We start from the raw sequence: 17,500 nt of genomic DNA, 5'->3' as shown, positions 1-17,500 counted from the left end.
GTCGTTCTTTTGACAGCCATTTAACTTCTAAAACACCACAGACAACTATGCATTCAAAGGAGGGACGTGATTGGCTGAATAGGGAACACACGAGCGATTCTATTGGTTGCCGCCCAGTGAGGGGAAGGCTCTGATTGGCTGCTCCACCTTGGCCATTAGGAGTAACGTACCCTGGCATTTGGAGGACGGAAGTAGGGGAGGGACGGGAGGGAAGGAGGTAAAGGAAAGAGGGGAAGGGGGAAGGGGAGAAAGAGAGAGAGAGAGAGAGAGAGAGAGAGAGAGAGAGAGAGAGAGAGAGAGAGGTAAGGGTGAGGGGAGAGAAGCATGTTTTGCCAACGAAAAACGAAAACTGGGGAAAAATGTTTATGAGCGTCATTCTCTCTCTCTCTCTCTCACTCTCACACACACACACACACACACACACACACACACACACACACACACTAAAACAATCAAACATACAATCCTCATAAAGAACAATCATCTAAAACTAAACTATTGATGATAATGAAATATAAAAGACTATTGATTTTCACAAGACAACAATAACAACAACGACAACTTCTACTACTACTACTACTACTACTACTACTACTACTACTACTACTACTACGACCAAAACTAATACTACTAATAATACTAAGCAGGATTATCGGATACATGAGAGGGACAAATGGGGTCTGAGTGAATAGATTGGGAATATTAAGGACGTGTGTGTGTGTGTGTGTGTGTGTGTGTGTGTGTGTGTGTGTGTGTGTGTGTGTGTGTGTGTGTGTGTGTGTGTGTGTGTGTGTGTGTGTGTGTGTGTGTGAAGACAACGGAAAGTGAATCAGTAAAACACAAAGGTGGTGAAAAAATATATACGAACAAATACAAGACAAGGAAAAACGAGAGAAGAGAGAGAGAGAGAGAGAGAGAGAGAGAGAGAGAAGAGGACAAAGGTGAATGGGGGACATGCATGGAAAGGGAGACTATAGAATCATACAAGAGGAGGAGGAGGAGGAGGAGGTGGAGGTGCAGGTGGAGGTGGAGGAGGAGGAGGTGGAGGTGGAGATGATGGCAGCTGGACTCAGAGGTCAGCTGGAGTTCTGAATTATGGGTGAGGTGGTGTGTCGGGGCTCTCTGTCCAGACCTGAGCCCCATGCACGATTCATGGCAGCACCCCCCTCACTCTCCCTCCAGCCCCCTCACTCTCCCTCACTCTCTCTCTCTCTCTCTCTCTCTCTCTCTCTGTTGAACCTCCTCACTTTTATCTCCAGTTTGGTCACTAATTTCTCTCTCTCTCTCTCTCTCTCTCTCTCTCTCTCTCTCTCTCTCTCTCTCTCTCTCAGGGCACACTTCACTCACCTCATTTTCATCTCACAAAATACAAAACGACCGAGAGTAGGTATTTATGAGGCAACACAAGAGACATAATATTTTACACACGACCCTCTTTTTAGCTTGTTATCGACCTTCAGACACACACACACACACACACACACACACACACACACACACACACACACACACAGAGCGAGAGAGAGAGAGAGAGAGAGAGAGAGAGAGAGAGAGAGAGAGAGAGAGAGAGAGAGAGAGAGAGAGAGAGAGAGAGAGAGAGACTTCCAACCATACTACAGACATATAAACTAGGGAAGAAAGGAAAGAGGAGGAGGAGGAGGAGGAGGAGGAGGAGGAGGAGGAGGAGGAGGAGGAGAGGAGATGAGAGAGGAGTAAAACCTTGATATGCTAGTAATAAAGACAAGAGGAAAGAGCAATATTAATGGTCGACTCCCAAGGAAGAGCCAAATGCAGGGATTAATTATACTTCAAGAGAAACTCTACGGAATGTGTACGGTGAGGAGAAGTGAGAGGAAGTGAGAGGGGGAGGGAGGAGAGTGAGAGGAAAGTTGGGGTAATAGAGTGAATGGAAGGGAGGAGTGATAGTGAGGGGAGCGGAGAAGGAAGAGGGGAGGGAGAAAGGAGTGATTGTAGAGGGAGGAGGAGGAGGAGGAGGAGGAGGAGGAGGAAAGAGATGCGGGAGACACAGGGAGATCGAGAGAGAGAGAGAGAGAGCAAGGGGAGATGGGAGATTGAAGGTAGGAAGAATAAAAATAAGAAAAAAGAAATAGAAAAAAAGTGAAAAATGAAAAAAAAAATCAAGAAAAAATATTAGCAGTAAAGAAAACAAACCAAGAATTCCAGTAATAAAAACAAGAACTATAAATCCTTGACCACACATTAACAAGACAAGGGAAGTGAATAACCACCTTTTTGCCATCACATCACCGCTGCTGCCTCGGCAAAGAAGGGCTACAATGCAAACTACACAACACGTGGTTCAATTCCCATAATTCCTCATTTATAAGTAGTACAATAGGTGGTGTTGTTACGCTACTGCCCCTGTGCTGTAGTGTATCGACCTGTGTGTGTGTGTGTGTGTGTGTGTGTGTGTGTGTGTGTGTGTGTGTGTGTGTGTGAACGTTACGTGAGTGGTCCAGTCTATCCTCTATCGATGCATAACAAACGATTTTCTTCTTCTTAATCATTGACAAGGCATAATGGTGATGTTTGCGTTGAGTATCTGCCATTGGTAGTGGTGATGTGTGTGTGTGTGTGTGTGTGTGTGTGTGTGTGTGTGTGTGTGTGTGTGTGTGTGTGTGTGTGTGTGTGTGTGTGTGTGTGTGTGTGTCTGGAGTTGAACAAAATTGTAGCTTATCTATAATACAAGAAAGTTACCTGCCTTCTCGTCACGCCCAAGAAACTTCCACAAATCCCAGTTTCCTGGTCCATAAATAATGCCTTCCTTACTACTACACATGCCCTTCCCTTCTCCTCCCCACATCCTTCACCCCTTCCCCTTCCTCTCTCCCATACCTTTCCCCAACGGGCCGCACAACTCCCTCGGTTATATATCTACTATTCCCTCCATGCTTCCTTGTCCTCTCTCTCCCTTTTCATCCTTACTCACCTCACCTCTTTCATGAAGGCAGTTTCCCCCAAAAATGTTGCTTTTTTGTGGAGTCAAAATTAAGAAGTCTAAATTTATATCTCCAACCAGCATCTCTCTCTCTCTCTCTCTCTCTCTCTCTCTCTCTCTCTCTCTCTCTCTCTCGGCCCTTTCTGTCATTGAAACTACCTTTTACTCATGTCTATCAGGTCCCATCTCTGTCTTTACGAAACAGCAGAAGAAGAAGCAGCACCCGGAGGAGGAGGAGGAGGAGGAGGAGGAGGAGGAGGAGGAGGAGGAGGAGCGCTATGGAGGACGGTGTTGAAAGTTTCAGTGTTAGGGCTCAGGTCTCATGGTCGCTAGCTACGTGGCCGACGCGAGTGGCGGTGGCTACTTAATATTCGTCGCCATGAATTTTGTAGTGGCCAAGGGGAAGAGAGGAAGTGGGACGGCGGCAAGGGGGAGGCAGGGGAGGGGAAGTTAAGGTAGGGTAGGGGATTGTTCGTTGGTAGGGTGAAGAAGGGAGAAAACTAAAGGCTTCTTGTAACATGTGAAAAAGTGTGAGGGTGTGAGATATAGAAGAAGAGGAAGAGGAGGAGGAGGAGGAGGAGGAGGAGGATGTATTGAAGAAGTAACATCACAAATTTTTTCCATGGGTAGAGAGAGAGAGAGAGAGAGAGAGAGAGAGAGAGAGAGAGAGAGAGAGAGAGAGAGAGAGAGAGAGAGAGAGAGAGAGAGAGAGAGAGAGAGAGAGTCGAAGGTGTTAAATATTAAACCTTTCATGTGACTACAATATTTACCGTCGATCAATCACTGTGTCGCAAACTCTTTTCTTTAGACTGACGTGTAAGAAATATATATAAAAAATGAAAGATATTCCGGCAGCTTTCGTCTTCCATCATTGAAATCTTCCCCCTGGTGACACATGCATATCTCCACCCTGGGGGATCCACCGCGTCCCTAACAACAGCCCTCCACATACGCATGAACACACTCCACACTCAACCCTTTGTTCCTCTTCCACCATTACGTAACCTTCTATTAATGTTTCCACTCTATATAACCTTTGGTCTGAACCCTCCTCTTTTACTATTCCTTCCACATACTGGCGTCCTCTACTCTGATCTAACTCCACTATTTGAGTATGTGTTTCCATTCCACTACGTTTAAAAGGATCACGTTGAAGCTACACGCGTTTTTAAGGGTTTGTGGTTCTAGTGACAGATTAACAATGTTTTAATAATGTTAAGAGAAGGAACACTCTCTCACACCTGTGGAAAACATTCGTGATGAGAGAAGACATTTCATAACATGGCACTAAATTTGAACCATCACTCTTCCCCTGAACATTCCACCCCCTCCACTTCACCCTTACAGCCGCCCGCGTTCAACCTGTAGACTATTCCATCAGTACTAGTGCATGAGCTACTGTTAATGTTTCCCTTCTATTGTAACCTTTACTCTCAACCTTTCACCCTTACAACTCCCACCACCACCACCCTCTTCCTTCTCCTCCTCCTACTCCTCATCTTCCTCCTCCTAGTCGTCGTCCACACAGGCTCCCGAGGGACTAAAAATCAAGTATTCCTCAGCTACGCGTCCACCTCAAGTCCGCTGCTGCTTCACTTAGCGACCTTTGTTAAATGTCCGTCTGTATAATGCACAGTCCGCTAATCTTGTCCGGCAGAAGTCCTCGCTTCTACCCCAAGACACTCCACCCCACCCTACACCACCCGACCCCATTACTCCCTCTCTCTCCCTCGCCCTGTCACCCTGCTTTTCTCTCTTGCTGTCTCGTCCTCTCTCCCTCCCTTCCGGCGGCTGATGAGGGGGTTCCACGCTTAAAGTGTGTTCGGGGAAGGTCGAAGAAACTGTGAGGTGTAGATAGAGGCAGTGGAGACAAAGAGGAACATTTATTAATGAAGCAACGTGTGTGTGTGTGTGTGTGTGTGTGTGTGTGTGTGTGTGTGTGTGTGTGTGTGTGTGTGTTCGCTGCCAGTGTTCATGGAGGGAGAAGAGAGAGAGTGGGTGAGTAAAGAAGAATAATGAGAGGATAGGAGAAAAGAGGGAATGGTGGGAGAGGGGAAAAGAAAGAGAGAAGGTAAAGAGAGGGGACATGAGGGGTCAGGAAAGGGGAGATGAGGGGAGAGTTCTAGTGGATGGGAGGGAGGGAGAAATGAAGGGAGGGGAGGGGAGGGGAGGGCAGTAAGGGATGGATGAGAGGGTTATACAATGGGGAGGGGAAAGAGGGAAAAACAGGAGTGTGAGAGGGGATGTGAGGGATGCAAAAGGGGATGTGTGAGGCTAGGGGAGCGCGCAGAGAGAGAGAGAGAGAGAGAGAGAGAGAGAGAGAGAGAGAGAGAGAGGTCAGGCTGGACTACCTATCTCCTGCCATGGAAGGAAGACTAAGGTCGATATATTGACAGAGCGTTTTGTTCCATCAAAATTGAGAAGGTCACATTAATCATGGCGGCGGACGGGCGACCCAATGGAACTTTAATGCAACACAGAGGCGGTGCGAGCGGCCTATAACCTTCCCCAACAAAGCAGGCCAACCACGGCGATACATCCCTTGTCAAAACGCATCATACATTTCCAAGACGTTTCCTCTCCTCGAAAATGTCTCTCTTTTTCTACCCTTTCCTTCTTTTCCCTTTCCCTCTCTTTTTTCACCTCTCATCCATAACTTTGTTCTCTATTTCTCTCTTATTTTTTCGAAGGCTATTTCATCTCTTTTCTTTTCTTCTTGTGCCTTTTCCTCCTCCTCCTCCTCCTCCTCCTCCTTTTTTCTTCAGTTTTCTCATCCATATCATCGTTCTTTATCTATCTCTTACTTTTTTGGGGACTATTTCTTCTCTTATCTCTTTATATTTGTCTTCTACTCCTCTCACACACACACACACACACACACACACACACACACACACACACACACACACACACACACACACACACACTGCACCCTAGCGTGGCACTTTATTAATACAGAGCCTAGATGGTAATGAAGGGGTCCACCTGAAGGAGAACACCTGAGGAAGCCAGGTAAGAGAGAGAGAGAGAGAGAGAGAGAGAGAGAGAGAGAGAGAGAGAGAGAGAGAGAGAGAGAGAGAGAGAGAATAAAAAAAACAGATCAATGCATTTCTGTTCTGCTTCATTGCAAACCACAACAACATTTATAGACTGTGTTCTGTTTCAATGAAGCGCGTTTACTCTGTTCTTTTTTTATCTCTATTTTTTTCTCTATACCACTCGCTTTTCCACCACTAATTAATTTTTAGTGTTTTGTATTTAATTATTTTTTGGAAGGGTGACTTTGGCATAAAAAAAATATTACATGTGTTTTGTTTTTATATCCAAATGTCGGTGATTCTGTTTACCATGGGGTGACGAAGGAGGGAGGGAGGGAGGGAGGTGGAGGTGGAGGTGGAGGAGGAGGAGGAGGAGGAGGAGGAGGAGAGAGAGAGAGAGAGAGAGAGAGAGAGAGAGAGCGGGCCAGAACACATCAGTCATCGGTCATATTAAAAACAGTCAATCCATACTTGTTAATTGTTCTCAGATAAACACGCGTAACTACAGAACGGCTAACAACTGTAGGTGAAATGTCTGTAGCCTGTAGGAATGTGTCAGTCTAATCCTGTATGTTAAATTGGATTAGGTTAGGTTAAGTTTGGCTTAATGTTAATCCTTTCTGTACCATGGCACGTTTCCATATTCATTCTGCTTACTATTTACTGATTTTATACAGCTTTAGAAACGTATGTGGGGATTAAAATACTGAAGACTCAGGCCATTAATCTTCTGACCGTCATAGACCATTCCTAATGTCAATAAAATCGTCTAATCATACCCAAAGCTTATGGTAAAAATGCGTCGCAGTACTGAAGGGGTTTAGTGTGAATAAAAGATAATTTAAAAGGAGCAACTGTTTCCTTATTATGTTGAGTACATCTCTCTCTCTCTCTCTCTCTCTCTCTCTCTCTCTCTCTCTCTCTCTCTCTCTCTCTCTCTCTCCAATATACTCCCCTCTCCCTCCCCCGTTTCACTGTACCCTGTTATGTATGTTGCTATTTAAATACACATTTGGAAATCAAAGCTTTGGGTCTGATATCCTCTCTCTCTCTCTCTCTCTCTCTCTCTCTCTCTCTCTCTCTCTCTCTCTCTCTCCCCTCCTTTATTTATCCATTTCTCATCCATCGTACCTAAGCCTTTTAACATTCCTTCTTCCTCTGTTCCCGAATGACAATCTCTCTCTCTCTCTCTCTCTCTCTCTCTCTCTCTCTCTCTCTCTCTCTCTCTCTCTCTCTCTCTCTCTCTCTCTCTCTCTCTCTCTCTCTCTCTCTTCTCTTGCTCTATCTTCCTTTCTTCCCTTCCTTAACCATCAATAGCAGCAGCGGGAAGGGATTTAAAACAATTCTTCTCTCTCTCTCTCTCTCTCTCTCTCTCTCTCTCTCTCTCTCAGCAGTCAGTCTGTCTCTCTGTGCCTTACTGCCTGTCTATCTCTTTCTGTTCTTCACATTGTTCTCTCATTTCCCTTTGCAACCCCTCTTTCCAATATTTTCCAGGGCCCGTCCCCTCTCCTCTTCCCCTCCTTCCGCATTAGTTCGGACTGGAATAGGGAATGTAGACATCAAGGAATTAATTACTCAATCAGTGTTATGTTCTCCATTCGTTTCACATTATTCCCTCATTCGTCTGTGTGGCTTTTCCCCTCTCTACTCTCTCTCTCTCTCTCTCTCTCTCTCTCTCTCTCTCTCTCTACTTCTCTTTCCCTCTACCACTCCAACTGGCATCGAGGGAAGAGAGAGAGAGAGAGAGAGAGAGAGAGAGAGAGAGAGAGAGAGAGAGAGAGAGAGAGAGAGAGAGAGAGAGGAAAGAGGGGATGGCAAACCACGATAAAAATTCTTCCTCGTCCCTCTTATTATTCACTTTCCTCTGCCTCTCTTTCGGTTCTGGTTTTCTTCCTTCTCTCTCTCTCTCTCTCTCTCTCTCTCTCTCTCTCTCTCTCTCTCTCTCTCTCTCTCTCTCTCTCTCTCCCTTCTTTAAAATTTGTTTCTTCCTTCCTTCCTTCTTCGTCCTTCTCTTGTTGTTATCTCTTGATGTGCATTATTCAAGTCGTCCTTTTTCTCCTTTTTTTCACTTTTATTTTCTTCTTCCTCCGGTTAATCTTACACTTTATTTAACTGTCTTCTTCCTCTCCTTCCTTAATTGTTTGGTGTTATTTGACATTGCTTTTTTTGTTACAATTTTCTATCTATTCTTTATTATTGTCATTATTGTTAAGATTATTATTATTATTATTATTATCATCATTATCACATTACCGTTTTCATCAGTGTTACTTTTTTCGCAATCTTATGGGTATAGAAAACGATAAGAAAATTAAGATCTAATAAAACATTAAATATTCACAGACATAACAAATAGATTGAGCGAAAGTGTTCATTTTATGATAAAAAATAGACTGAAAATGCAAAAAAAAAGTAAAATAAGAAAAACGCAAAAAAAAAAAAAAAAATGTGGCTCAGAGTCGTGTTCATAATTACGTACCAACTTATTTCCATTCTTTAAAGCTTAATAATAAAAAGAAAAAATCTAAAGGCTCATGATCAGCTGTCCAATAACACTTGACTAATTCTCTTCCTATGCAGCGTCTCCCTGTGACTCCTTCCCCGGCACACCCAATGAGGCGGACAGGGAAATCAGATCACCTCGACATGCTAACGACCCGACTGTCCAGCTAACAATGCAATTACACACTTATCATTCACAGATTATTGAATGAGGCCCCATTTCAGTCACCTCCTCAAACACACCCATCCACCGACCCACCCACACACCCACACACACACACACACACGGGCGCGCCTTGGCTCTCGGGCGCGATAAAAGGAATACATTAATTCACAGATACAGATGTCGCTGTTTTATAATGCAATATCGCTTCAGATTCCTTTTGATGCGTGGGTCAAACTCTTTATAATATTGTCAGATTTGAATACCAGTCACTATCCCACGGCGACTAATGGATCACACTGGGTCACACGCACGCATCCACGCACGCATACTTACACAGGAACGTGGTAAGTTGGAATTAGGAGCGAAATATGTGAAAAAATAGAGATAAGAAGAGGAAGAGGAGGTATAACTGAAGGAGATGGAGATAGAAAAGGGAGAAGAGATGGAAGGTGGATAGATAAGTACATGTGAAAAAAGGAATAATAGAGAACTGGACAAGAGAGAGAGAGAGAGAGAGAGAGAGAGAGAGAGAGAGAGAGAGAGAGAGAGAGAGAGAGAGAGAGAGAATCCAATCACACACACACACACACACACACACACACACACACACACAGAAAGCAACACCATCAACAATCACACCACACCACCATACCACTTCCCTACGCACTGCATCTCACTCGTGGCGGCGCAGTGACGCAGCTGGGCGCCCCAAGCCACAAGCTGCCATCAGCGAGCGGCAGGCGGTGCGAGAGGCTTCCAAGTTACACATTTAAGGATGGCTTTGTCTGCTTTAAAACATTATATAATTCACACCAGCATCACATGTCCCGCCCACCACGGCTCCGGGGGGCGACGCAGACGGAGGGATGCAGGGGAACATGCCGCGGACTCCCTGGAGGGAATTATACATCTTATGCGCGAAATATCGGTAAGGTGAGGCGGAGGTTGTGAGGCGCTTCGGTGATACGTCTTTGTAATGTTAAGATGATGACGGCACGGAAGAGGAAGAGGAGGAGGAAGAGGAGGAGGAGGAGGAGGAGGAGGAGGAGGAGGAGGAGGAGGAGGAGGAGGAGTGGCAGGAGGAGGAAGGTAAAGCAGAACACTATGAGATATGATTATGCTTTTTAAGGACAGGAAATTAATTATGCGAGCAAGACAAGTAAACAAAGTATACGAAAGGAAAGGAGAAAAAGATGAGGGAAGATTAGGACGGAATGAAAAATAAGAGGAAAAGAAAGACACTATGTATGCTGGGGAGGAGGAGGAAGAAAGTCAAAGAGCGAAAGGCAAAAATAATAGAGAGGAACAAACAATTAGAATGTAAAGATGAAGAATCTCTCTCTCTCTCTCTCTCTCTCTCTCTTCCTCAAACACATAGACGCCTCTCCCTCCTTCATTTCTCCTTCACCTTCCTTCTTCCTTCATATTCCACACCTTCATACGCCTTCCTTCTCTCCTTTCCATACATTACCCTTCACTCCTTCCCTCTTTCCTCCTTCCCTACCTCACTGCCACCGCCGCTCCCTCCCTCCCTCCCACCCTCCCTCCCTCCTTGGCCAGCCTCTGCAGGAGACACGTGGAAAAATCCCGAAGTGAAAACCTTGCAGTTATATTCCACTTCTTTTCAGCATTAACTCCAGGTATCAAATTCACCCACGGCGTTTTTCTAGTCTCGATACTTCACTCTGATAATGAAACGCTGAGGACGCGACCAGGAGAGAGGGAGAGAGAGGGAGAGGGAGGGAGAAAAATAATGATAAAAAAAGGAGGAAAAAGATCTCAGTGAAACAATAGCCGCTTCTTTCACCTCCCAAAGCCAGACATATTTATACCTGACTGCTGTAGTTCTTTTTTTCATTCACGGGAAGAGGAGGAGGAGGAGGAGGAGGAGGAGGAGGAGATGGTCCGGGAAGAGGGGGGAAGGGTAAATTAATTTATTTTTTTCGCTTCAGAAATTAATTACGGCTAACAAAATGCTCTGTCAATATCAGTAATGAGGGAAGGTGTAAAAGATTCCACCTGTAAAATATCGCCGCGCACGCGCTTCTGTGTGTGTGTGTGTGTGTGTGTGTGTGTGTGTGTGTGTGTGTGTGTGTGTGTGTGTGTGTGTGTAAATGTATGTAAAAAATAAGTGTTTATCCAGCGAGGGAAAGTCGGCATAAGGGAGAAGAGAATTGAAGGAGGAGGAGGAGGAGGAGGAGGAGGAGGAGGAGGAGGAGGAGGAGGAGGAATGTGTAAGAGTAATAAATGAAAAAAAAAGTAAATGAGGAAGATGAGAAGCGAGTAAAGAGGAGGAGGAGGAGGAAGAAGAAAATGAGGACGAGGAAGCAGGAAAAGTAAAAGAAAAGAAACTAATAGAAAAAACGAGAAAGAAGAGGAGTAGGAAGAAGGAGAAGAGGAGAAGGAGTAGGAAGAGGAAGAGGAGGAGTTGATTCGGAAGTTTTGGTATCATATAGACAACACACACACACACACACACACACACACACACACACACACACACACACACACACACACACACGTCTCTTTACACTAAGCAAAGGGAATGAAAAAAAGGGAAATAAAAAACCTCACCACCTCTGAAAGAAAAAGAAATGAGTCAAATTTTTAAAAGAAAACCGCTGAATTTGATTTCGATCTGGTGGCGGAGAACAACAGACCTATCGAAACGAGAGAGAGAGAGAGAGAGAGAGAGAGAGAGAGAGAGAGAGAGAGAGAGAGAGAGAGAGAGAGAGAGAGAGAGAGAGAGAGAGAAAGAGAGACTTGCCAAAGGGACGAAAGGGAAATTGTGGAAGAGAGGAGAGGAGGAAGGAAGAAATGAGGGAAGGAAGGAAGCAGGGAAGGAAAGGGAAGGAGAGAGAAGGGTGGATAATGTACCAATGATAAGACGTAGGAATATCAGAGGATGCAGGAGGAAGGAGATTTCTGGGATATATCAGCAGAGAGAGAGAGAGAGAGAGAGAGAGAGAGAGAGAGAGAGAGAGAGAGAGAGAGAGAGAGATGGGGAGCAAGGGACAGCCGGAAAGATAAAGAAAAATACAAAATGATGACAAAATGATGGTCTAGACGAGAGAGAGAGAGAGAGAGAGAGAGAGAGAGAGAGAGAGAGAGAGCACTCAGTAGGCGGAGAACGGACGGTGGCGAGAGCAAGCAGATACTCAGGGGATAAAAAAAAAAGAAAGAAAAAAAGCAGAGTGTGTGAGTGTCTAGCCGGGTTTAATTTTAAGGGTCCTCCTCCGACAGACAATGCGACGGATTTTCAACACTCCTTCACCGGAGGGACAAGTGCCTACCCTCGTCCTGTCGACACCGTGTGCGTGCGTGGGTGCGTGTGTGCCTCCCCGTGTGTGTGTGTGTGTGTGTGTGTGTGTGTGTGTTAAGAGGCTGGGTATGTGCGTGCTCGTTTCGCAAGTGGTTCAACGTTCGTGAGCATGTGTGTGTGTGTGTGTGTGTGTGTGTGTGTGTGTGTGTGTGTGTGTGTGTGTGTGTGTGTGTGTGTGTGTGTGTGTGTGTGTGTGTGTGTGCCTTTGAATTTTGATTTCTAAAGCAATGAAATGTCATCAATCTCTCTCTCTCTCTCTCTCTCTCTCTCTCTCTCTCTCTCTCTCAGCGATTCACAAGCGACCGGTTCTAAGGATCTTTCTGAATCCCTTATCTCAAGCGACAAAATATTGATAAAGCTTGCGAAAGGAGGAGGAGGAGGAGGAGGAGGAGGAGGAGGAGGAGGAGGAGGAGGAGGAGGAGGAGAAAGAAGAAAGGGAGAGAAACGCATATCCCTACGAGGCAAAACAGCAGTCTAATTGGTGTGTAAGAAGTGAAGTAGGAAGAGGAGGAGGAGGAGGAGGAGGAGGAGGAGGAGATAGTAGTAGGTAGGAGAGGACTGTACTAATGATCCTTAAACACAGCAAGCGATTCTCTCTCTCTCTCTCTCTCTCTCTCTCTCTCTCTCTCTCTCTCTCTCTCTCTCTCTCTCTCTCTCTTATTTTGTCCAAGAATGAGACGCATCAGCCAAAAGCATGAAGAGGAGAAGGAGAAGGAGGAGGAGGAGGAGGAGGAGGAGGAGGAGGAGGAAAAGAGAAAGAAAAAGAGAGAAAGAAAGAGAAAGAGAAAGAAGAATGAAACACACACACACACACACACACACACACACACACACACACACACACACACACGAAATGAGGAAGCATACAGCAACTTACCCACCTCTCCCTCTCTCCCCTTCTCTCCTTCGCGTCTCCAAGAGCTGTAGCAAAATTAAAACGCAACTCTTCCAACATGTCGTGAATAGCACTTTAGCACGATCGGCAAGGGAGAGGCAGTCCCGCCCTCCTCCCTCAGACAATACTATCCTGCATAATAGCTACGACTTCTCTTATTGATCGCCAGTCTTCAAGAAAAAAAAAAAAAGATAAAATGAGAGCTATATCAAGAGGAAGAAGAGGAAGAGGAGGAGGATGAGGAGAGATGGAGGAAATGGAGGAATATAGAAAGAGAGGAATGAGGTATAGAATGTATTTGAATGAGATAGAAAAGAACGTGTGAAGGAATGTGAGAAAAGATGAAATTCTGAATAATAAAACATGAGAGAGAGAGAGAGAGAGAGAGAGAGAGAGAGAGAGAGAGAGCAATCGAAGCGGAGGTACTTATGACAAAGCAGCGTGAGTCAAGTCTTGGGGAGGGAGGGTTGGGGACCGGTTCGGAACACGTATCGAACACACCTAATTGAAAGAAGGCAATCTGCAGCGCAATGACCTCAAATTGCGACGCAGAAGACACAAATTCAATAATGTTTCGTGAGTCTACTTTTATAATGTTCCCAAAAGCGACACAATATTTCAATTAATACGGAGCGGGAAAATTGAAGATGCAAAAAGAGTAGTATAAGTTAACTGGTGTATAATTTAACCTTTCCATTCCCTTATTAATACACAAATAAAAAAAATATAAAAAATAAATCACTAAATACGTCGGAATAAAACTTGAATATGTAATTAAGTACTTTTTTTTCCTTTCTCCAGTTTGTAATTATTATTTTTTTCATCTTTTATTTTGTGTTTCGAAGCAATGAGTCACTGCTTCACTTAATCACTGCGTCTCGTCCTTTCCGAGGCCGCAGGTGTTGTGGCGGAAGTTGAGCGTGTTCCCTGGATGAACCCTGAGTGTGGAGACCTAAAAAAAGAAAAGGGTTCGTTCAAAACACGTGCGAGTTTGTAGAAGTCGCATTTACTTGGCGCAGAGTTCAGTGCATTATTCCAATCACGTTTCAAATATCTGGCCGAGAAACATGGACGATTTTTTTTTCACTTTAATCTTTTCATCATTTTTACTTTAGTGTTCTAAAAAAAAATTCAATATACTCTCTAAGATTTTTTTTTTACATGTGTGTGTGTGTGTGTGTGTGTGTGTTTGGCGGTAATAGTATCAATATGAGAGAGAGAGAGAGAGAGAGAGAGAGAGAGAGAGAGAGAGAGAGAGAGAGAGAGAGAGAGAGAGAGGACAATCAGTGGAGGGGAGAAAGGTGAAGGCCACATATATGACTAAGTACACACACACACACACACACACACACACACACACACACACACACACACACACACACACACATCTTTTGCCTTATCAAACATGCACGTGAGAAACAAGATTCAAGCAAAAAAAAACAAGCAACATTGACGCAAACAAAACGCAAGCAAAAGAAGAAACATACACCGCCGGAGAGAGAGAGAGAGAGAGAGAGAGAGAGAGAGAGAGAGAGAGAGAGAGAGAGAGAGAGAATATTGAAGCAGGCAAGCAAACGCATCCATAACATTCCTTGGATGGATGCAAAGGAAGGTGAAGTGAGAGAGAGCAAGAGAGCGAGAGTGAGCGAGTAAGAGAAAGAGAGTGCAGCAAATGTTACATCTACAGACTTTAGAGCTTTCAGGGAACTGTATCAACTATTTAAAGGGCTTATTCAGGGCTTTTCAAGAGCTTTCCAACTATCTAAAGGCAGGGCGGCTTACTGCAGGCTGTACCAACTATTTAAAGAGCTTGTACAAGAGCATCACTCCAGCGCCGCGGCCTCAGTACCTCTCCGCAATGCTCTTAACGCGGTCTGCTCGCCGCCAGCTTTCAAACACCGTGACTTCTGATGTCAAATTAACAGTGGTGAGGTCTGTGTCTCTGTCCCAGTCTCGTTAAGAATGTGTAAGAGCCTCTAAGCTTGAGAGAGAGAGAGAGAGAGAGAGAGAGAGAGAGAGAGAGAGAGAGAGAGAGAGAGAGAGAGAGAGAGAGAGAGAGAGAGAGAGAGAGAGAGAATTTTAGTATAATAATTCTGTGATTTAACTAAAATAGAAAACACTCGTAAAACTTCCATTTTACAACGGGGCATGATCGAGTGAGTGATGCACTCTGGCGACACGGTTTCAAAACTTCGTCGGCATTTTCTTTAAACTTATTTGACGATGCAATACCCGAAGGAATTTTGCCGCACTAATACCGCAAGGAGACTCAAATAACTCGTACAACAACAACAACAACAGTAACAACAACAACGAAAAGAACAAACCCTCAGAAAACACCAGCAAAAATATACATGTTACTTATCATATTAACCAGAAATCTATGAGTAATAACTTTTTTCTTTTCAATATTTACCTTCAAAATTTATATTCCGGGGAATCACTTACGGTAAAAAGCGGCGAGGAATATTTCTAAGGGACAAATTGAGGGGTTTAGGGAAGAGGTCAGAGGGAGAGAGGGAGACAGAGGGAGGGAGGGAGAGAAGGCCGGCAGTGTCATACTCTCCCTTCATTCCCTCCATTCCTCCACTTCCCTCCCTCCCTCCCTCTCCCCCCACCTCGGCTACCGGATTCAGCAAGTGCTAGCGTCCGGTGGGGCGACAATCTTGTGATGGTTTACCCTTCACTCTGACATCCCCGGCACCCCCTCCACCCCCTCACTCCCACAGATCACCCGTTACTCCCACTCCTCACCCTGATACTCCCGTCACCTAACCAAACCTAACCTATCCTAACCCTTACTCTCACTTCTCACCCTGATACTCCCTTCACCTAACCTAACGTAGCCTGACCTAACCTCACCTACCCTAATTTTCCTTATCCTCACGTGTCCTAATGTCCTCTTACTCTCACATTAATATTATCTTACTCTTACACTAAATTTCTCCTACTCTCACATCTGACACTCTTATCCTTCCACTCCCGCATTCTCACCTCTCCCTGACACTTCCTAACTCCCTTACAACTCAATCTACTCTCGCTTACTTCACAAAATCCCACCTCTCATACTTTTCTCTAGAATCTCCCACACCCTCATCCTCCCTGACTCTCCCTGACACTCTCACCTTTCCTCCTAACACCCCATGGCGACCTCTCACCCCTGCATACCTTTAATACTTCGCTAATCCCATCTCCAACCACCTGCCATTCCGTCACTTACAGGATCCAACGCCTTATGAAAGCGATCCAACACCTCATAAGCAGGATTCGATACCTTATTATCAGCTTCGTTCGTGTTGTCGTGTGTTACATAAAAGATAACACAAGTCGTCTGAAAATAAACACGATGGTACAAACACAGTAACAAATATGGCATACACACGGTTAGGCAACGAGCAACGAAGTCAAGCACATTAGTAATAGTAGTAGTAGTAATAGTAGTAGAATAAGTAGTTTAGTTAGTTTTAGTAGCAGCAGCTAGCGGGATGTTGTTAGTAGGGCAGCCAGTTAGTTAGTAAGTTAAGTCAGGAACTCAAAAACATAAACAGAAATTAGGACCTGCCCCCCCCACAGGCATGAACTAAGGAGGGGGAGGGAGACAAACTAAAAAATAAAGCGTAAGGACTAAGGACTCTAGATAAGCCTAAGGGAGCGTCAGTCACAGGCAAAGGTGAACCAATACTCAGGTAGTACCATGTCGGGTGCGTCTCTGCGTCTCTGCAAAAAGAAAGTGAGTTTTAGACACACGTTATGCCTAGCCTACCATAACCTGCTGCCTCCTCTGCCTCTTCTTCTTCTTCCTACTCCTCCTACTTACTCATAATCCTCCTTTTTTACTTATTTTGTTTCTATTTACTTTTTTTGTTATATCTTTCTCCTAGTTTTCTTTCTTCCGGTTCTATTTGATATTCTGTCTGTGTCACTGTCCTCTCCCTCTCCTCTCTCTCTCTCTCTCTCTCTCTCTCTCTCTCTCTCTCTCTCTCTCTCTTCCATCAAAGGTACTTCAGTCAGCTAACGTCTTCCTCTAACGCGACTATTGGTGATGACGATGATGAGTGATGAAGATGATGTTGGCGATGGTGATTCTGTATTTCTTCCTTCCACTTGAAACGTTTCCTTTTTAGCGATTCTCTCTCTCTCTCTCTCTCTCACACACACACACACACACACACACACACACACACACACACACACACACACACACGTTCCATTCTCTCTCTCTCTCTCTCTCTCTCTCTCTCTCTCTCTCTCTCTCTCTCTCTCTCTCTCCACCTCGCCTGTCCTTTAGTTTAGCAGTAATTAGGGACGACTGTGGCGAGATAATAACATACAATTATTCCTGATCATTTTCTCAAAGCGAGTCTCATGATGCGGGGCTAAGACATAAAATTAGACAAAATACAAAGGAGAATAACTCGACGATAATATAAAGCCTTTGCACAGAATATTTTAAAAGATAATAAACAACGAAGATGAAGATTTTGTTGCGTTTCGCTTCTTCCAGACCCGCCAACGATAGAGAGAGAGAGAGAGAGAGAGAGAGAGAGAGAGAGAGAGAGAGTAAATGCACCGGGATCAGATGCGCCTGGTTGCCATAGTTACGCCTTAAGAAGGTGAT

At 44.7% G+C, this 17,500-nt stretch overlaps 1 protein-coding gene across 4 annotated transcripts in view; it reads right to left on the bottom strand.

The window, feature by feature from the left end:
• Positions 1-17,500, bottom strand: part of LOC123506723 (protein bric-a-brac 1-like) — a 321,147-nt gene that overhangs the window by 158,066 nt on the left and 145,581 nt on the right. For 2 of the 4 annotated variants that reach the window (XM_045258990.1, XM_045258993.1), the window contains exon 2: positions 16,576-16,599. The exons of the other annotated variants lie outside the window; for them this stretch is intronic. In XM_045258990.1, coding sequence (XP_045114925.1) covers positions 16,576-16,599 — 24 coding nt within the window. The remainder of the gene's footprint in view (positions 1-16,575; positions 16,600-17,500) is intronic. 4 annotated transcript variants of the gene reach the window in all.

This window comes from Portunus trituberculatus, chromosome 20 (assembly GCF_017591435.1).
Source record: "Portunus trituberculatus isolate SZX2019 chromosome 20, ASM1759143v1, whole genome shotgun sequence".
NCBI classification, from domain to species: Eukaryota; Metazoa; Arthropoda; class Malacostraca; order Decapoda; family Portunidae; genus Portunus; species Portunus trituberculatus.
The sequence above is the reverse complement of the archived record's forward strand: the minus strand, read 5'-3'. Positions and strand labels throughout refer to the sequence as shown.